This window comes from Schistocerca piceifrons, chromosome 7, assembly GCF_021461385.2.
Source record: "Schistocerca piceifrons isolate TAMUIC-IGC-003096 chromosome 7, iqSchPice1.1, whole genome shotgun sequence".
Lineage (NCBI taxonomy): Eukaryota > Metazoa > Arthropoda > Insecta > Orthoptera > Acrididae > Schistocerca > Schistocerca piceifrons.
In genome coordinates, this window is record NC_060144.1 from 327,104,986 (window position 1) to 327,127,217 (window position 22,232).

The 22,232-nt window shown below is 44.4% G+C and overlaps 1 protein-coding gene across 1 annotated transcript in view; it reads right to left on the minus strand.

The window, feature by feature from the left end:
* LOC124805196 (probable cytochrome P450 301a1, mitochondrial) overlaps positions 1 to 22,232 on the minus strand; it is a 210,266-nt gene that overhangs the window by 19,012 nt on the left and 169,022 nt on the right. The window contains exon 7 of the mRNA XM_047265692.1: positions 15,459 to 15,628. Within this exon, the coding sequence (XP_047121648.1) occupies positions 15,459 to 15,628 (170 nt within the window). The remainder of the gene's footprint in view (positions 1 to 15,458; positions 15,629 to 22,232) is intronic.

A 22,232-nucleotide genomic window follows, 5' to 3' on the forward strand; every position in this document is an offset into this window, starting at 1 on the left:
GAAAAGCAGCTGAACGGAATGGAGAGTGTCTTGAAAGGAGGATGTGAGATGATCATCAACAAAAACAAAACGATGATAATGGAATACAGTCGAATTATATCTGGTAATGCTGAGGGAATTAGACTATGAAATGAGACATTTAAAGTAGTAGACGAGTCTTGCTATTTGTGCAGACTGAACCTTCATTTGTAGCTTCAAATTCCTAGAAATAAAAGTGTCAGGTAAATTCAGTTGTAATATAACCAGAATAATATTAATAGTTGATAACCCAGCTTACCTCATTGCTGAAGGATTATTTCAACTTTGCAATTAATTGCAGACGCTCACCTCCCTGAACACTTTTATACACGTCACAACGTTTGTAACTGCAGTGTCGCTCAACGTTATATTTTTTGGTATAACAGAATATCGACGTACTTAACATGTAGCACGTCCTCCATATCCGCAAACAGCCATTGCAATTCCCCTTGGGATTCTCGGTGCACACAATTTGCACTAGGACTTGGTCTCTTCTCAGCTGAATCCATATTCATAGCACCAGCTGTCACCTCAGCGAACCAGTAGGTTGACAACGAATACGCAGCTATCCTCCCGCTCGCCACCCGTGTATGAAGCTGATGCTCAATAGCTGGAATGCCCGATGTGAGCAAGCCTGTTCTAGATCATCGAGAAGGACCTGTATGTTTTGGTGCATGAATTTGCGACTGTAAAATATGTTAATTAAATGGCCGCATCTTTTTAGTACATTGACTGAGAAACAAAGTTTTTACACCTCTAAGGATCTATAGACCATAGTACGTGACATAAATTTCAACTTGATATGTCAATCCATTCCTAAGAAAAAGAGGTTTTAACAGACGGACAGTAGACAGTCGAATAAGAAATGAAAAAAAAAATATTTTTTTCATGTGATATAATTACAAATTAACAATTTTCGGAATTTATCCTTTAGTTGTACTGTGAAACCTCGTTTCCTGCCAAATTTCATGATTCTAGGTCCACGGGAAGTACATTACAGGTTTCGTGGAGTGAGTTTGCGCGTAATGAAATATGTGTCATAAATGGCTGTGTCTTTTGACTGAATTGGCTGATAAGGTTAAATTTTTTACACTGCCAAGGGACTATAACCCTTAATATGTGATAACCGTAGGAACTTGATACGTGTACCCGCTCCTTCGAAAAGGAATTTTGACAGTCGTGCAACAGACGGTCAATAGAATGATCCTATACGGGTTCTGTTTTTACCTATGGAGGTACGGAACTCTAAAAACAACCCTAAACGTCTTTAGCATCTACAGTGCCATCGTAGCAGACAGGTTACTGACAATTCCATATTCTACCTACAACACTAAAGCGCCAAAAAACTGGTATAGGCATCCGTATTCAAATACAAAGATATGTAAACATGCAGAATACGGCGCTGCGGTCTGCAACGCCTATATAAGACAAGTGTCTGGCGCAGTTGTTACATCGGTTACTGCTGCTACAATCGCAGGTTATCAGGATTTAAGTGAGTTTGAACGTGATGTTGTAGTCGGCGCACGAGCGATGGGACACAATCTCCGAGATAGCGATGAAGTGGAGATTTTCCCGTATACCCATTTCATGGGTGTATTGTGAATATCAGGAATCCGGTAAAACATCAAATCTCCGACATCGCTCTGGCTGGAAAGAGATCCTGCAAGAACGGGAGCAACGATGACTGAAGAGAATCTTTCAGCGTGACACAAGTGCAACCCTTCCGCAAATTGGTGCAGATTTCAACGTTGGGCCGTCAACAAGTGTCAGCATGCGAACCAGTCAACGAAACATCATCGATATGGGCTTTCGGAACTGAAGGCCCATTCGTCTACCATTGGTGACTGCACAATACAAAGCTTCGTGCCACGCCTGGGCCCATCAACACAGACATTGTACTGTTCCCAGGTCGGACAAGTCTCGTTTCAAACTGTATCAAGTGGATGAACGCGTACGGGTATGGAGACAATCTCACGAAACCCTGGACCCTACATGTCGGCAGGGGACTGTTCAAGCTGGTGGAGGCTCTGTGATGGTGTGGAGCGTGTGCAGTTGGAATGGGAAGACAGATACCTCTAGATACGACTCTGGCAAGTGATACGTACGTAAGCATCCTGTCTGATCGCCTGCATCCATTCATGTTCATTGTGCATTCCGACGGACATGGGCAATTCCAGCAGAACAATGCGTCACCCCACACGTCCAGAATCGCTACGGAGTGGTTCCAGGAACACTCTTCTGAATTTAAACACTTCCGTTGGCCGCCAGACTCACCAGACATAAACATTATTGAGCATATCTGGGATGCCTTGCAACGTACTGTTCAGAAGACATCTCCATTCCCTCGTACTCTTACGGATATATGGACAGCCCTGCATTAGTCATGTTGTCAGTTCCCTCCAGCACTACTTCAGACATGCCATGTCGTGCTGCGGCACTTCTTCGTGATCGCGGGGCCAATACAGGATATTTTGCAGGTGTACCAGCTTCTTTGGCTCTTCAGTGTATATTCCTTAAGAAGCTCCTGTAATGGAGTTCTTCGCCTATGAGCAATGTCAACATTACTTACGTCTATGCAGGTGAGACCCCAACCGTTGGGGACAATGCTAAACCTCTAGAACCGGAGTTCTATGAAACCCACACTATCCCAAAAAATCCCGAACCCACCGTGCGTCATCCTCGAGATGGGGCTGCAGATGTATCACTGTCTTCTTCAGTCCCAGTGGAGTCAAGCAATGGATGTTAGCGGGTACACTGCACCTCCCCAGCAGCCCGCTCTAGCTGGGAGACCCACGTACGTCACCTGCAAGTTCTCATTTACACTGCTAGAAGTTGATCTCGGCGTCGGTGAACCCTCCGTGATATTCAATGCATTCTCGTTAACGGATCCTTTATCTACTACCTCGTTCACCAGGTGCCATCCATCTCTTTCTGTAACATTCTCACTTAGCCAGTTATTTGAGCATGCACATCTTCATGGGTTACCTCCTAAAATCCTGTCGGACCTCCTTTTGCACGGCGTAGTGCAGCAGCTCGACGTGACATAGACTCAAAAAGTCATTGGAAGTCCTCCGTAGAATAACTGAGCCATGTCGCTTCTATAAAAATGGTTCAAATGGCTCTGAGCACTATGGGACTTAGCCGCTGAGGTCATCAGTCCCCTAGAACTTAGAACTACTTAAACCTAACTAACCTAAGAACATCACACACATCCATGCCCGACGCAGGATTCGAACCTGCGACTGTAGTGGTAGCGCGGTTCCAGACTGAAGCGCGTAGAGCCGGCCGGAGTGGCCGAGTGGTTCTAGGCGCTTCAGTCTGGAACCGCGCGACCGCTACGGTCGCAGGTTCGAATCCTGCTTCGGGCATGGATGTGTGTGATGTCCTTAGGTTAGTTAGGTTTAAGTAGTTCTAAGTTCTAAGGGACTGATGACTTCAGCTGTTAAATCCCGTAGTTCTCAGAGCCATTTGAACCAATTTTGAAGCGCCTAGAACCGCTCAGCCACTCCGGCCGGCTCGCCTCTATAGTCGGTCATAACTGCGAAAGTGTTGTCGTTAAAGGATGTTGTGTGTGAGCTGACCGCTAGATTATGGCCCACAAATCTTCGATGGGGCTCATATCGGGCGATCTGGATGGTCAAATCATTCCGTCGAATTGTCCAGACTGTCCCTCAAACCAATTGCAAACAATTGTAGCCCGGTGACATGGCAACATGTCATCCACAAACACAAACATACTGTTCACTGTTACCGATACAGAGTAATACACCAGACACCAATTCAATACGACAATGACGTGATACGGGCAATAACAGACAAAGACGAGTGGAAGATATTATTATCGCTGATGATGTCTCAAGGACATTACATGATGAATACAGGCAGACACGGCAGTATAACAGAACACTGCAACACACACGAAGCATGTAAGACAGCAGTTCCAATTCGTACACCAACACAGATAGCAGTACCGAAACACACACTCACTCAAACAGTGAACACTTTCACCAACATGTAACGCAGGTAACATTACACAACATCTAGAATAATTGAATTTCATTATCATAAACAGTGTAATGCAATCAACCTTGTAAACCTGTTCTATCTTAAGTATAAACAGGAAGCAAACCTATCCCGCTGTTGGAATGTAACACTTGTAAATTAAACTGTAGCGAACCGGGGCTGCAAGGCTCGAAGTAGTTCCGAGGCTTTCAGACCGGACTGGCTCAGTTAGGTTAACATTTCTCACTGCCTTTCAATCCAAGCTTTTCCTATCATGTATCATCATATATTCTTAAAATTTGAATTTTTTTCATTTCAATTTCTAATGAACTTTTAATTTATTATTACGTCCATTATAATTGCTGAAAAGATTAATTCCTGTTTGTAATATGTAATGTATTTTGTAAGCTACATGAAAAGCTGTAAAACGAACGACCTGTTATAAAGTGTAAGGCAACAGATCTCTAAATAAGCAGTAAATCAAATCAAATCAACCATCAAAATTCCTTTTTTTTTTTTTACGATGAAGTCCACGACCGCCTTCAAATCGTCTCCAAGTAGCCGAAAGCAGCCAGTATCCAGTACACTCCATGTAAACATAGCCCCCATCATTATGGAGACATCACCAGCTTGCGTAGTGCCTTGCTGTTGACTACTTGGATCCATGTCTCCGTGGGCTCTGCGCCATCCTCCAATCAACCATCAGCTGTTACCGCGTGAAATCGGGACTCGTCACGGTTTACCAGTCGCCTCTGGTCCAGCCGATATGATCACGAGCCCAGGAGAGTCGCTGCAGGCGATGTCGTGCTGTTAGCAAAGGTAATGGCATCGGTCGTCTGCTGTCGTAGCCCATTAATGCCAAATTTCGACGCTCTGTCCCAACGGATACGTTCGTCGTACGTCCCACGCTTATTCCTACGGTTGTTTCGCGCAGTTTTGCTTGTCTGTTAGCAATGACAACTCTACGTAAACGCCGCTGCTCGCTCGTTAAGCGAAGGACGTCAACCACTGCATTGTCCATGGTGGGAAGCAGTGCCTGAAATTTGGTATTCTCGGCACACTCTCGACGCTATGGGCCTCGGAATACAGAATTCCCTAAAGATTTCTAAATGGAATGTCCATTGCCTCTACTTCCAATTAGCATTCCACGTACAAAATCTGTTGATTCCCGTCGTGCAACCACGATCAAGTCGAAAACCTTTCAACGTGAATCACCAAAATACAAATGACAGCTCCGCCAATGCACTGCCTTTTTATACCTTGTATAAGCCATACTGACGCCATCTGTATATGCGCATATCGCTGTACCATAACTTTTGATCTCTCAATGAAACACAATATTGGCTGCTGCACAAATGGCGCAATATGCACACCTAAACAACTGTCCATTAAAATTGCCTCACCAATAAGAAATGCAGTTGATAAACGGGTATTCATTGGACAAATATATTACGTTTTCACGCAATTTGGGTGCATAGGTCCTGAGAAATCAGTACCCAGAACAACAACCTCTAGCCGTAATAACGGCCTTGATACGCCTGGGCATTGAGTCAAACAGAGCTGGATGGCGTGTACAGGTACACATGCCCATGCAGCTTCAACACGATACCACAGTTCATCAAGAGTAGTGACTGGCGTATTGTGACGAGCCAGTTGCTCGGCCACCATTGACCTGACGTTTTCAATTGGTGAGAGATCTGGAGAATGTGCTGCCCAGGGCAGCAGTCGAACATTTTCTGTATCCAGAAAGGCCCGTACAGGACCTTCAATATGCGGTCGTGAATTATCCTGCTGAAATGTAGGGTTTCGCAGGGATCGAATGAAGGATAGAACCACGGGTCGTAACACGTCTGAAATATAACGTACAATGTTCAAAGTGCCGTCAATGCGAACAAGAGGTGACCCGGACGTGTAACCAATGGCACCCCTTACCATCACGCCGGGTGATACGCCAGTATGGCGATGACGAATACACGCTTCGAATGTGCGTTCACCGCGATGTCGCCAATCACGGATGCGACCGTCATGATGCTGTAAACAGAACCTGGATTCATCTGAAAAAATGATGTTTTGTCATTCGTGCACCCAGGTTCGTCGTTGAGTACACCATCGCAGGCGCACCCGTCTGTGATGCAGCGTCAAGGGTAACCGCAGCCATGGTCTCCGAGCTGATAGTCCACGCTGCTGCAAACGTCGTCGAACTGTTCGTGCAGATGGTTGTTGTCTTGCAAACGTCCCCATCTGTTGACTCAGGGATCGAAATGGCTCTGAGCACTATGGGACTTAACATCTATGGTCATCAGTCCCCTAGAACTTAGAACTACTTGAACCTAACTAACCTAAGGACATCACACAACACCCAGTCATCACGAGATAGAGAAAATCCCTGACCCCGCCGGGAATAGAACCCGGGAACCCGGGCGCGGGAAGCGAGAACGCTACCGCACAACCACGAGATTCGGACTCTCAGGGATCGAGACGTGGCTCCACGATCCGTTACAGCCATGCGGATAAGATGCCTGTAATCTCGACTGCTAGTGATACGAGACCGTTGGGATCCAGCACGGCGTTCCGTATTAACTTCCTGAACCCACCGATTCCATATTCTGCTAACAGTCATTGGATCTCGACCAACGCGAGCAGCACTGTTACGATACGATAAACCGCAATCGCGATAGGCTACAATCCGTCCATTATCAAAGTCGGAAAAGTGATGGTACGCATTTCTCCTCCTTACACGAGGCATCAGAACAACGTTTCACCAGGCAACGCCGGCCAACTGCTGTTTGTGTATGAGAAATCGATTGGAAAGTTTGCTCATGTGAGCACGTTGTAGGTGTAGCCACCGGCGCCAACCTTGTGTGAATGCTCTGAAAAGCTTATCATTTGCATATTACAGAATTTTCTTCCTGTCGGTTAAATTTCGCGTCTGTAGCACGTCATCTTCGTGGTGTAGCAATTTTAATGGCCAGTAGTGTATTTGTCGGGCGTTTCTATATTTTATGTAAATATTCAGGTTATGGTCCATGGTCGGTCAGGCAGTGTATCGTACCTGTAGATGGATTTATATCTCAGTGTGATGTACTGAGGTACCGTAGAAGAGGAGTTGCGATAGTTGGTACCAGAAGTATCGTGGACACCCGTTCGCAGCACTTACATCGCTGCGCGCATACCAATCACGCCGCCCGCGAAAATCACGCCACCTGGAGCGGCAGCTGTACCAGGGAGAGAGAGAGAGAGAGAGAGGCGCGTAAGTAACCGTACACGAGCAGGAGTCGTCAGTTGCACGTTGTAAGTCAGTCCGAGTCTTGCTAGGAAGTTCCTGCAGAACGTTCGTCGTGTCTTAAAGTCTTAAACTCGTCGAGTGAGATAGAAACAGTGCCTGATAGATAGACAGTGGTCAGTCTTCAACAGAAACAGAACAGTGAATAGAATTACCACGGCCAGAGACAGCCTATCTAGAGATTTAACTGAGTACTGTTAGATTGGAACTTTTTTTCAAATAGTACATCAAGACAGAAGACTTCTTCCCACTTTAGTTCAAAGAACATTATTGTTTCTGTTCATGGAACTCTATTGAACGCAGGGCAGATAGGCTAAACCTTCATTCTACAATCGCAGTAACCAGCTTTACAAAAGTTGAGTAATAGATTTTACTATTCACTATTCTGTGTTACTTTCATTTTGTCTGTGCTACCCACACATCCATCCTACCAGGAGACCTTTACTAGTATTTTTCAGCACCAACGAGATTTTCATCAAAGCGGACGCCCCCAGTCCACAACACAAACAAGCATCCTTCCTTTAATGTTTGAAAATGTACCATATACTCTATGACCTGTTGTCCTATTGTCCCAATGTCTTTGCCATTCAAGCACTTCCAATAACTTTACCTCTAGCTTGACTGCTACTTCCTGGCAGACTGATGTGGCCGAGCGGTCCTAGGCGCTTCAGTACGGAATCGCGCGACTGCTACGGTCGCAGGTTCGAATCCTGCCTCGGGCATGGATGTGTGTGAGGCCCTTAGGTTAGTTAGGTTTAAGTAGTTCTAAGTTATAGGGGACTGATGACCTCAGATGTTAAGTCCCATAGTGCTCAGAGCCATTTGACCCATTTTTGTTTCTTCCTGACATCTCACCTAGGGAAGACTCAATTCGCGAAGTCAGTAAAGAGTACTTATGTTTGTCACAGCAATATCTATGAGGCACACGCCTAATATGACTAGAAGTGCCACCACAGCTGTAGTCTCAAAGGTTCCTGTGAGCGTCTTCAGTACACGTCTCGTTGTACGTATTAGAATCGATATTCCGACTGTATTGTAGTTTGTGTGCCCAGACGCTGGCTGCAAACCCTACGATTTTGAATGAGGATTGTATCTTGCAATTGTATCATAGTCAGTGATGCCCGTATTTTCCAGTTTGTGCAGAACTTTGGAATATTTCTGAGAGACACTTGTGTGAAAGCAACGATTCTCGTCGAACTGTATGATCGGCTACTTGCATACCTCACTCCATCGACCCGCGTACCCCCAGAACTCAGAGTATGATCCCGCGAGCAGGAGAGGCTGCCTTTGAGCAGCAGGTAGGTAGCCTTATCTGCCGCGATTTCTAATTTATTATCTGAGCACCACTTTCGCAACTATGCAAGCACATCAGATTCTTTCCTTTGCAGCCTGGCTCTTAAATCATATGCAATCACAATCAGTATGTCACTGGCACAGGCTATGAGATTCTAACGTTTTTCTTCCTATCTTATACCACTCGATAGATTGTTAGATTTTAAAAGAAATTTCGGGTCTGTAACATATCATTTCCTGGTCTCCCATGTGTGCTAGCCTAGTTCGGTATCGTAGTCGCGTCGGCTAGTTTGCGCTTGTGGAAGAAAGGGGTTTGTGTTCGACCTCATGTTGATCGGACGGCCTTATCCTAATCCTGCTAAATGGGTGATGGTCGGTGCCGACAAGACTGATTTTAACAACGAGTAATTTCCCCTTGGTGGCCGATGGTTACAACGTCTGTTGCAGAAAAGCTCCTGCCAAAGGTAACACCTTGCAGAACCGTTGTAAGCAAGAGAACGAAATGGTCTGCTCTACAATTGCACTGGCTGAAAGGCCAGCGATTCGGAGCTCGTGAAAGTGAGGGGTCGGCCATGAGTCGTCGCAGGTTGAGGTGATGGGTCATGGACCCTCTGGGCCGGAATTCGCGTTTTATAGTGGTTATCATTTCGGACATACGGACCCAGTGATCCTGACTGAAAAACGAAGTTACTTTTCCAGCACGAACAGCCTACAAATCAACCGGAAGTGAGTTGCTGTGCGTGGGAGTCGAATTGTGCTTAGATACTCTCCTGTTTTTCTCGAAGAGTGTTGTCGTTTAGTGAGCGTTGACTTGTTCGGTAAAAGGAAGCCCCACAGCAGGTGGTGTTGGAGAAAAGTGACGGACATGGCTAGGGTCAATTCAAGCCAGGCAGACTAGTGCTGGCAACAAGGGTATTCCCGGCAAAGAGAAGTCTACTAGTATCAAACATTCAATTTGAGGAAGAACTTTCTGAATGTACGTTTGCGGCACGGCATTGTATGGCAGTGAGACATGGACCGTGGTAAAACCAGAACAGAGAAGAACTGAAGCGTTTGAGATGTTGTGCTACAGGAAAATCTTGAAAATTAGGTGCACTGATAAGGAGGTTCTGCGCAGAATCGACGAAGAAAGGAATATATGGGAAACACTGACAAGGAACATGATACTAGGACATCTGTAAAGACATCAGAGAATAACTTCCATGGTACTAGAGGGAGCTGTAGAGGACAAAAACTGTAGAAGAAGACAGAGTGGGGTATATACAGAAAGTAATCAAATGGTTCAAATGGCTCTGAGCACTATGGGACTTAACTTCTCAGGTCATTAGTCCCCTAGAACTTAGAACTACTGAAACCTAAAGAACCTAAGGACATCACACACATCCACACCCGAGGCAGGATTCGAACCTGCGACCGTAGCGGTCGCGCGGTTCCAGACTGTAGCGCCTAGAACCGCTCGCCCACCCCGGCCGGCAGCAAGTAATCCAGGACGTAGGTTGCGAGTGCTTCTCTGGCCTGAAAAGTTTCACACATGAGAGCAATTCGTGGCGGGCCGCATCAAACAAGCCAGAAGCCTGAATAGTGAAAAAAAAAAAGAATTTGTATCCGCACAAATTTCAGAGTGATATTTTTGTGTTCTCTTTCCCTAATGACTCTGAACTGTAACCCGGTTAGTTGTGGTGACTGTCGACTGGAGCTGCTAGTAGCCATTTGGACGCCCTGTATAGAAATCTCAGCCTCGAAGATATTCCGACAGCGCAACACAATTGATGAATTACTTATATGAAATCCCATAATTGTTCAAATGTGTGTGAAATCCTAAGGGACCAAACTGCTGAGGTCATCGGTCCCTAGGCTTACACGCTACTTAAACTAGCTTATGCTAAGAACAACACACACACCCATGCCCGAGGGAGGACTCGAACCTCCGGCGGGAGGGGCCGCACAATCCGTGAGATGGCGCCTCTAACCGCGCGGCCACTCTGCGCGGCCCGTAATTGTCTCCCGCTGTGATGCAGAAGTTTCAAATTTGGCTCAAATGTGTCTATAGCGTTCCTCTATAATGGTGCAAAAGTGCGGTACTCTGCGACGTCATCCTCGCGCTCGGTGGCGCTCCGAACAACAAGGTGTCGACAAATACGAAAGAAAGGCCAGCTCAGGAGTTCATGTGTGCTGTAATGAGGATTAGTGCGGCATGCTGTGGGTGATCACGGGTGGATGCAGCATTGGCACATGAGTAAATAAAACGATATAGGATTGCTCTAAGACACAATCGCACATTTTTGTTGAGCATTTTAAAAATATACCTGCATAGAGACTTCGACACATCCATCTAATTGGTCTCTGCTGCTGCTCTAGAGCCTGCCGGTGGGCATGCGGAATCCAAGGAGGTGTCTAAAGAGTTGCCTGCGCTTAGGCGCAAGAACAGCAGTGGAGCGACTCTCAACTGAATGGGTGTCGAGCTCTCTGTGCAGGTACATTTTTAAAAAATCGAATGTGTGGTACCGACGGTGTTGTCGAACTGTTGGAGTCTTAAGGAGACCTTTTGCTGTTTTATTCACGCACGTATCAATGTTACAACCACCCTTCCACACACCAAGATCAATTCATAGAAGAGCGCAAAATATGAGGGCTGAAAAAGAGTAAAAACTCTTTGCTGCTTCGAACTATATTCAAATTTCCGCACTGTCTACCAGAGCAAAAGCTGGGTAGCTATACACTCAAAAGCCGCTAGATCACTTTCAGTGGGGTTGCAGCAGTAAGGTTGTAGAGGCTTATCTCACTAGGGGTAAGACAGATACTGCCTACAGGAAAATTAAAGAGACCTTTGGAGAAAAGAGAGCCACTTGCATGAATATCAAGAGCTCCGATGGAAACCCAGTCCTAAGCAAAGAAGGGAAAGCAGAAAGGTGGAAGGAGTATATAGAGGGTCTATACAAGGGGAATGTACCTGAGGGCAATATTATGGAAATGGAAGAGGATGTAGATGAAAATGAAATGGGAGATACGATACTGCGTGAAGAGTTTGACAGACCTGAGTCGAAAGACCTGAGTCGAAACAAGGCCCTGGGAGTAGACAACATTCCTTTAGAACTACTGACAGCCTTGGGAGAGCCAGTCCTGACGAAACTCTATCATCTGGTGAGCAAGATGTATGAGACAGGCGATATTCCCTCAGACTTCAAGAAGAATATAATAATTCCAATCCCAAACAAAGCAGGTGTTGACAGATGTGAAAATCACCGAACGATAATAAGTCATGGCTGCAAAATACTAACTCGAATTCTTTACAGATGAATGGAAAAACTGGTAGAAGCCGACCTCGGGGGATTAGTTTGGATTCCGTAAAAATATTGGAACATGTGAGGCAATACTGACCCTACGACTTATCTTAGAAGATAGATAAAGGAAAGGCAAACCTACGTTTCTAGCATTCGTAGACTTAGAGAAAGCTTTCGACAATGTTGACTGAATTACTCTCTTTCAAATTCTGAATGTGGCAGGGGTAAAATATAGGGAGCGGAGCGTAAGGCTATTTACAATTTGTACAAAATGGTTCAAATGGCTCTGAGCACTATGGGACTTAACATCTAGGGTCATCAGTCCCCTAGAACTTAGAACTACTTAAACCTAACTAACCTAAGGACATCACACACCACCCAGTCATCACGAGGCAGAGAAAATCCCTGACCCCGCCGGGAATCGAACCCGAAAACCCGGGCGTGGACAATTTGTACAGAAACCAGGTGGGAGTTATAAGAGGCGAGGGACATGAAAGGGAAGCAGTGGTTGGGAAGGGAGTGAGACTGAGTTGTAGCCTCTCCGCGATGTTATTCAATCTGTATATTGAGCAAACAATAAAGGAAACAAAAGAAAAATTCCGAGTAGGTATTAAAATCCATGGAGAAGAAATAAAAACTTTGAGGTTCACCGATGACATTGTAATTCTGTCAGAGACAGTAAGGGACTTGGCAGAGCAGTTTAACGGAATGGATAGTGTCTTGAAAGGAGGATGTAAGATGAACATCAACAAAAGCAAAACGAGGATAATGGAATGTAGTGTCGAGTTAACTCGGGTGATGCTGACGGAATTAGATTAGGAAATGAGACACTTAAAGTAGTAAGTGAGTTTTGCTAATTGGGGAGCAAAATAACTGATGATGGTCGAAGTGGAGAGGATATAAAAAGTAGACTGGCAATGGCAAGGAAAGAGTTTCTGAAAAAGAGAAATTTGTTAACATCGAGTATAGATTTAAGTGTCAGGAAGTCGTTTCTGAAAGTATTTGCATGGAGTGTAGCCATGTATGGAAGTGAAACATGGACGATAAATGGTTTAAACAAGAAGAGAATAGAAGCTTTCGAAATTTGATGCTACAGAAGAATGCTGAAGATTAGACGGGTAGATCACATAACTAATGAGGAGGTATTGAATACACTTGGGGAGAAGAGGAGTTTGTGGCACAACTTGACTAGATGAAGGGATCGGTTGATAGGACAAGTTCTGAGGCATCAAAGGGATCACCAATTTAGTATTGGAGGGCAGCATGGAGGGTAAAAATCGTAGAGGGAGACCAAGAGATGAATACACTAAGCAGATTCAGAAGGATGTAGGTTGCAGTAGGCACTGGGAGATGAAGAAGGTTGCAGAGGATAGAGTAGCATGGAGAGCTGCATAAAACCAGTCTCAGGACTGAAGACCACAACAACAACAACAGCACCACGATGCCCTTAGAGAAGGATGGAGCAGTGTTGAACGTTGTATAGGACGCAGTCCTGTTGCTCATAGCAATGGAAATTTTCGTTTCGACAGTAAAATAAGTTGGAGGGGAAGATTCACTGACGACTGTATGCTACATCCTCAGGCCTTTCCATGTCGATTTTGAGCGGCAGTGAGGTTGTAACGTTTTTTTCGGTCACTGGTAAGAAATCCGCGTGATTCTGATTCTGGGCGTCGCTGTTCTGACCACCATAGCAGAGGCGTCATAGGGTCCGATGAAATGTGGGTAGGAAGGGGTGTGAAGACATTCCAGTCGCATGACACGTCCACGACAGCCTTCGGCAGAATTGTGGTGAGTTTTGTGCCAGTGCTACATCATTAATCCACTCTACAGCTCAAACGGTCTTCTGAACCGTGATCTTTCTTCCGCATGTGTCGACACATTGCTGTCTCAAGCGCGGCAGAGCCCAAGAGTGACGTGGCAGGAGTCCACACTTTTCCATGTTCGCATGGTTTTAGGCACCTTTGAGACGCATTTCAAACTTGTCCGTAGCAAATGGAGACTATTAAGGGGCTTTAATTGTGTTGCACATTTATTTAAATGCCCTGCCTCAGACCTTGGCAGCTTCAGCAGCACAGTGACCCGTCTGTATTGGAGTGAAACTTCAACAATAACTCACGTATCCTTTTTTTAAGTTATAAATCTTCTAAGTGGTTTAATGCGACCCGCTACGAATTCCCTTCTGCGCCAGCCTTTTCATTTCGGAACAGCACATGCAACCTACGTCCCCAATTATTTTCTTAATGTATTCCAACCTCTGTGTGCAGCTTTTACACTCTACAGCTCGCTCTAGTACCAAGGAAGTTAGTACCTAATGTCTTAGCACATTTCCGATCATCCTTTCCCTTCTTCTCGTCAGTGATTTCCATGTATTTCTTTCCTCGCCGACTCTGCGGAGACCCTCCTCATTCCTCACCTTATCAGTCCACCTAATCTTCAACATTCTTGTTAGCAGCACATCTCAATTGCTTCGATTCTCTTCCATTTTGGTTTTCCCAGAGTCCACACTACCACACAATGCTGTGCTCCAAACTTACGTTCTCATAATCTCACAAAATTCTTTCTCACATTAAAGTGCATCTTTCATACCAGTATAGTTCTCTTGGTCATTAATACCTTTTTGCCTGTGCTAGTCTGCCCTTTACATAGTCCTTTCTCCGTCCATTATGAGCTATTTGTCTGCCTAGATAGCAGAATTCCTTATCATCTACATTGTGATCACCAAATATAATGTTAAGTTTCCCACTGTTCTCATCTGCTACTTCTCATTACTTTCGCCTTTCTTCGATTTAGTCTCAAATCGCATTCTGTTATCATTAGACTGTTCATTCCATTCAAAACGTTCTGTAATTCTTCTTCACTTTCACTCAGGATACCAAAGTCATCAGCAAATCTTATCATTGATAGCCTTTCACCCTGAATCTTAATTCCACTCTTGAACCATCCTTTTATTTTCGTCTTTGCTTCTTCGATGTATAGATTAGAGTACCGCCGAAAGACTGCATATCTGTCTTAAGCCCTTTTCAATCTGAGCCCTTCATTTTTGGTCCTCCAGCCTTACTGTTCCATCTTGGCTGTTGTACATATATTACCCGTCTTTCCTTACAGATTACTCCTATTTATCTCAACATTTCGAACATCACCATTTGACATTGTCCAACGCTTTCTCCATGTCGACTAATCCTACGAACGTGTCTTGATTTTCTTCAGTTTTGTTTCCATTATCAACAGCAACGTCACTGTTGCCTCTCTGATGCCTTTACCTTTCCTAAAGCCAAACTGATCCTCAATTTTCTTTTCCATTCTTCTGTACATTCTTTTTGTCAGCAGGTTGGATGGTTGAGCTGTTAATCTGCTTTTGTGACAATTCTCGCTCTCGTCGGCTCTTATAATCTTCACAAGTGTGTGGAAAATCAGATGGTATATCGCCAGTCTCATACATTTTACACACCAACGCGAATAGTCATTTTGTTGGAACTTCACCCAATGGTTTTAGAAATTCCGATACGTCTCTTGATTGCACGGAATTCTTTTTCGAGCAGCGTTTTATGAGAGAGGTGAGGACGGCAGCAGACGTACGTTACCTGAGGGTCTCCTTGATGCAGGCCTTGAGGTAGAGCAGCTGGTCCAGCTGCTGGGCGCTGACGGGCTGTCCGGCAGTTGGCAGCACTGAGTCCACCTCGCGGTGCAGCCGCTCCTGCTCCTCTGGGTGTTGCGACAGCTGGTACAGGATCGACGCCACCGCCGTCGATGTCTGAAATCAGCAGAGTACTTGCTGCACAAAGGTTTGCTAGGCACTCCAACTATTCAGGATGTAGAGAGAAAATAGATGAGTGTTAAAGAAGGCATAGGAAGAGAAGCATCCGAGGCACTGGGAAAAGAGAAGTTACGCAAAAAGGAGGGATTAAGGGTTTGGAACGAAAATTTCACAAACGCCGTTGAAGAACACCACAGAAACACCATATATCAGTACTCCCCGAGGAATTTATAAATAGGAGGCTTGGATAGTCACAGCAAACCGCGTATCACTCTACGAATCAAACTTAAGTTCAGAAGGTACAACACGAACATAGTTCCGGTATAATGACATTCAGTGGCTGCATCGAAGAGGACATATGCGAAACGTCGTCTTTCAACTCTTTCACTCATTTAATCAATATTTGTCGTGACAAACGAGGTATCATGTGCTTGGTTAAACTATAATTTAATATGTCCTTAATTGTATTATCTGGTTCCTAACACACAGGGCCAGAGATGGAGCACTATCTTCCAATAAAGGACTAAAGTCTTCGCAGGAGAGCGAATGAAATTTAGATTTGACGATGCAACCTGAAATTGAACATCATAGTTCAGTTTGTACGCCAGAAACCGCAGGAATCATAATACTCAACTGAATCCAACCAAAGTCATGCACTATTTCGACACATTGATAGTACTGTACACTACCGGAAAATGGCGCACAGGAGACACCCTCTGTTTTGACTCTGCAGGCAGTACCTGCGCTGAGTTTAGTGGTGAGCAGTGTGTGCAACATTTATTCTAGGGTACAACCATGCCCCGCCGACGATTACGTACACCTGTTGAACACAGTGATTTGAGAGGTGTAGCATTATGGGCCTACTGGAAGTTGAATCGCTATCAAACGTCTGCTGCACATCTTGGGCAAAGTCTATCGGTGGTGTGTCGCTGCTTTCAACAGTGGTCTATTGAACATTTCCACTCCTGTAAACCAGGTTCTGGATATCTGCATAGGACAGAAATACGTCAAGACCGACGCACGGCGCGACCAGCAGTCGTCGACCAAACGTCATTCAGGCACGAAACCCAGGCACATGCTGCAACTACTACATCATCAGGGGCCAATGGCAACCGTCTCTGCCCAGGCTACCACTGACACCACGATACCGTCAAGCATAGCTACCCTGGTGTCGTGAAAGACTTGACTGGAGAATGAAATGGCGCTCTGCTGTCTTCAGTGCTGAGAATAGGTTCTGTCTGCACGCGAGTGATGGACATACATGCGTATAGCGTAGACCTGGCGAGCTGTCTATTCCAGTGCGCATTCGCCCACGACACAGGTATCTAATCACAGCCTTCATTGTGTGGAGGGCATCAGCTATAACTCGCAATGACATGTGGCGTTTCTGCAGGGTAAAGTAGCTAGTGACCTCTAAAGTGAACAGGCTGTTATCCCCCTGCTACTACAATTTCTTCGACACGAAGGTGATGTTGTTTGTCAGCAGGACAGTACTCGCCCACATACGGCTACTGTAACGCAGCGTACTCATCGGGTGTACAACAGCTGCCCTGGGTAGTAAGATCACCAGATGTCTCAGCAATTGAACGCATTCAGGGCAAGACGAATCAGGCACTTACTTGTTCTCCAGTGCCTGCACGAACCATTGACGAATTGCAACAAATGATGCAAGATTCTTGGGCCATTATATTTCAGGACGTCAATCGGCATCTTTATGATCGCCTGTATGCGAGAATACACGCCTGCATTGCCGCCAGAGGGAGGTACTCTGTGTATTGATACGACTGTTTCGGCACCCTTTACTGTGACATGACATGTGCACTTCATTTGGTCTGAATTTATCTTGTACACTACCCTCCATAAGTTTGGAAACACCTAGTAAATACAGACAATGGAAAGGAAATACAGTATAAAAGTGCATTTTGTTCTTTTCCAAATGTTTATTAAGCTCAAATAATACACAGGAAGATGCAACAATTAAATTTTCGATTCCTCAAAACAGCCACCCTTTGCTTTTATCATTGCCTTGCACACTCTCGGCATGTGCTGCGTCAGTTTTGGCATGGTTTCAGTTGGAATTAATCTCCATTCTGGCTCCATGACATCCCACAATTGTCACCCACTTATGATTTCGCGTTTTCGGATCCTCCTGTCCAATTAATCCTATAGAAGCTCGATTGGGTTACAATCAGGGGATTGGGGCGGCCATTCCATGTCTTTCAATATTTTACGTACCTCTAGAGACTTCACATAGTTCTGACACAAGCGAGACATATGTTTCGGGTCGTTGCCTTGCTGCAAGACAAATCCTTTCCCAATGAGAAGCAAACCAGATGTGTTAGCATGTCGCTGGAGAATGGCATGATAATCCTTTTGGTTCATATTTCCATCTATTTTCCGACTTTATTTCCTATAAAGATCCCCATACCAACACAGAACCACCTCCATGCTTTATAGTTGGAATTACGCACTGAGGATTCAAGCGTTCATGGGGTAAACGGCGTACAAATTGACGGCGTTTACTTCCAAATATTTCGAACTTGGATTCATCAGTGAATAAGACTCTTTCCCGATCCCTCGCTTTCCAATGTTGGTGTGTCTTAGCCCACTGACGCCTTTTCTTCTTGTTAACAGAACGCAACAGTGGTTTCCTAGTTGCTACATAACCTCGGAGGTTGTTGTCTGCCAGGCGTCGTCTCACTGTTGACTCACTCACCGGTGTATCCCTCATTGCGTGTAGTTCAGCAGTCAATTCACGGACAGTTTATAATCTGTTACGTTTACTGGTCACTACCAAATACTTTTCCTGGTGTTCTGATATTTTCCTGGGTGCTCCTGAGCGAGAACGATCTCCATAGGAGCCTGTTTCTCAATGCCGGTGTATGGTTTTGACAACTCCGCTATGGACATCATCAGTTTCTTTGCTATTTGTCGGACATTATTGCCTTCTTTGTGCAAAGTGATTATCATTACCCGTGATTCACAAGGAATCTGACACTTTGGGGCCATTTTCATTTACTTTCGCGCCGTGTTATACCTTTATGCAAAGGCAACTACAAGTGAACAGAAATGTAAACATCGTACCTTTACATAGCCATGCGGTCTACTCGCGCCATCTGGCGTGTTTAGTAGAACTGCTTAGAAAGGTAACGTCAGTTTACATCAAACAGAGCAATACTAGTATGTTCCAACATGTACGTATATGTACAATAATTAAGTGTGCAATACTGTACTTGTCATTATTAACCGTTATTTGAGCTTGCTCTTCCGTACTCTTACCAATAACTCACATAGATCACTTTCATCTTGCTCCGTTGTAATACGCAGCATGGTGTTTCCAAACTTACGGAGCCGGCATGTGTGGCCGTGCGGTTCTAGGCACTTCAGTCTGGAACCCAACGACCGCTACGGTCGCAGTTTCGAATCCTGCCTCGGGCATGGATGTGTGTGCTGTCCTTAGGTTAGTTAGGTTTAAGTAGTTCTAAGTTCTAGGGGCTGATGACCTCAGATGTTAAGTCCCATAGTGCTCGGAGCCATTTGAACCATTTGAACCCAAACTTACAGAGGGCAGTGTACTTCTGCAATGATTAACTACCTATCCGCTCACCTGTCAGTAAAATGAGCTTGTTCTTAAGTGTGTTTATCTTCTTCCAGCAGTGTAGTCCAACAAAACAGCAGTCTTTCATACGTTACCTGGTGCTCTCGTGGAGCTTGCAGCGAATCCGAGTTGTTGTAGATCTTTTTCATTACAACTGATGACTGAAAGCTTAGTGTACGCACCCTCTTATCACCTAGAAAACAGAACTTATAATCTTTCAGGAAAAATTGGCGCAACTCTTAAAGACATTGGATCCACCGTCTGGAGGAGCGTGGTCCGAAACACCACCCGGTCATCAATATTTAGGTTTTTCTTAGTTTTTCACCTAAGGTGCATGCAGTGATGGTTGTTTTAATTCCCATCCCCATCCTTATGTTCTCTGATTTTGCGGTCAGTATATAATGACTTCACCATCTGAGTGGTCTTTACATCCTAAAATCTCTATCAAGCACGAGCTGAAAGGAGTACGTAACCTGCATCTAATAAGCAAGCGCAGGCATCGCGTGCAAGGAAGACAGTGGTCGTTAGGAATTTGTGTACAGTCAAAACATCACAGATCGCCTTTTATTTGATTTATTACTTGTTTCTTCAGATATTTATCACCCTAATGGCAACACACCAAAATTTGAACTTCCTCTCGGCACCATAGAGAACAAAACGTTGTTCTAGTTGAATGTGTACTGTTTACTAACGTCAAATGACTAAAAAGCGATGCCAATTTTAATACGTAATAGAAAAATACGAGTGGGTGGAGAAGGAGAGCGAGAGAATGATTGCACATTAGCTCAATTGCGCAGTATAAGGGAGAAATTGGACTTTAAATCTCTGTGAAATCACCGTTACTGATGGATATGAGGTGAAGAGAAATGTAAAAATCAAACCTCATTAAAATTCATTTGCATACGCTGCTGCATGTTCTTAAAATACTTAAAATTCTACAATAAACTGACATTTCGGCCTACCTGTGGCGTCTTTACTCAGGGCAAAGATAAGACATCTAAGCTGGATGGTCGGATGTAGATCCTAACCACACTTTTCTTGAATAGGCGGTCACCACCGCACCGCACCCACGGTAATACTGCTTGCCTGCAGATTCTCAGGTATTTACAATGCAATAAATTTATTGACATATTTCGTCATGGTCTGTTCGTGACTGCAGCTTCTGCATAACGGGTATTTTCCGAGTAATACACAAACCTAAAGACTGTAAAGTCGCACAGGTCACGCCAGTACTCAAGAAAGGAAATAGGAATAATACGTTGAATTAGACCCATATCACTAACGTCGATTTACAGCAAGGTCATGAAACTTATACTGGGGGCTATATTATGAATTATCTATCTATTGACAAGTCGTCAGCACGGATTCAGAAAATGTTGTTCTTGTGAATCACAACTAACTCTTCATTCACACTAAGTAATGAGTTTTATCCACAGAGAATCACATATTGATTCTATTTAACTAGATTTCAAGAAGGCTTTTGATACCACTCCTCACAAGCTGCTTCTTACCAGACGAGTGCCTATGCAGAATTGTCTCAGTTGTGCGACTTGATTCGTCATTTTCTGTTACGAAGGTCACAGTTCGCAGTAATTGACAGAAAGTCGTAGAGTAAAACAAAAGTGGTATCTGGCATTCCCCAAGGATGTGTTATAGGCCCTCTGCTGGTCCTAATCCAAATGAATGGTTTAGGGGTGTAGGCCTCTTAGTTTATTTATAGAAGACGCTGTCATTTACCGTCGAGTAAAGTCGTCAGAAGACCAAAACCAAAAACCAATTGCAAACAGTTTTAGACAAGACATCTGCATGGTGCGAAAATTGACAATTGATTCTAAATATTGAAAAGCGATGTCATCCACATCGGTACTAAAAGGAATCTGTTAAATTTCGGTTCACACACAGATCTAAAGGCCATCCATTCAGGGAAGTACTTAGGGATTACAATTACGAATAACTTAAATTGGAACGGTAACATAGATAATGATGTGGGGTAAGAGAATCAAAGTCTGCGCTTTATTGGCAGAACACCTTGAAGATGTAACAGATCTACTAAAGAGAGTGCTTATACTATGTTTGTCCGTCCTCTTCTGGAGAAATTCCTGCGTGGTGTTTGGTCCGTAGCATAAAGGAGGGCATCCAAAAATTCCAAAGAAGAACAGCTCGTTTTGTATTAGCGTGAAACTGGGAACACAGTTTCGCGGATACGATAAACGAGTTGGGATGGCAGTCATTAAAACAAAGACGTTTTCTTTACGGCAGGATCTTTTCATGAAATTACAATAACAAACTTTCTCCTGAGAATGCGAAAATATTTTATTGGCGCCCCCCTACATAGGGAGAAATCATCACCGTAGTAAAATAAAAGGAATCAGAGATTGCAGTGAAATATTTAAATGTTCGCTTTTACTGCACGCTGTTCTAGAGTGGAACAATAGAGAAACGGCTTGAAGATGGTTCTATGAACTCTCTGTCAGGCACTTAATTGTGAATTGCAGAGAAGACATGTAACTATAGATGAATTTCATTCACATTTTATTTTTCTGTTCGAGTCAAACACGTCTCGGAACTGCAATTCAATTTACATAGCCTTATGGGCGGCTTCAGCTTATCATATTCACATGGTCTTAACTGATATTTCTGCACTTGTGAAAAACTTTCGCATATGGGCTTACAACCAAAACGATTTAAAATGTTTAAGACTGTATTGCAAGAAATGTCCTATCATCCTGTCCCCTCTCCTTGTCAGGGTTTTCCACACATTCCTTTCCTCTACGATTCTGCGTAGAACCTCCTCATTCCTTACCTTATCAGTACACTTAATTTTCAACATTCGCCTGTAGCAACACATCGAAAATGCTTCGATTCACCTCAGTTCTGATTTTTCCACAGCCCATGTTTCACTACCATACAATGCTCTACTCCAGATATACATTCTCAGGATTTTTTGCCTCAAATTAAGGCCTATCTTTGATACTAGTAGACTTCTCTTGGCGGGAATGCCCA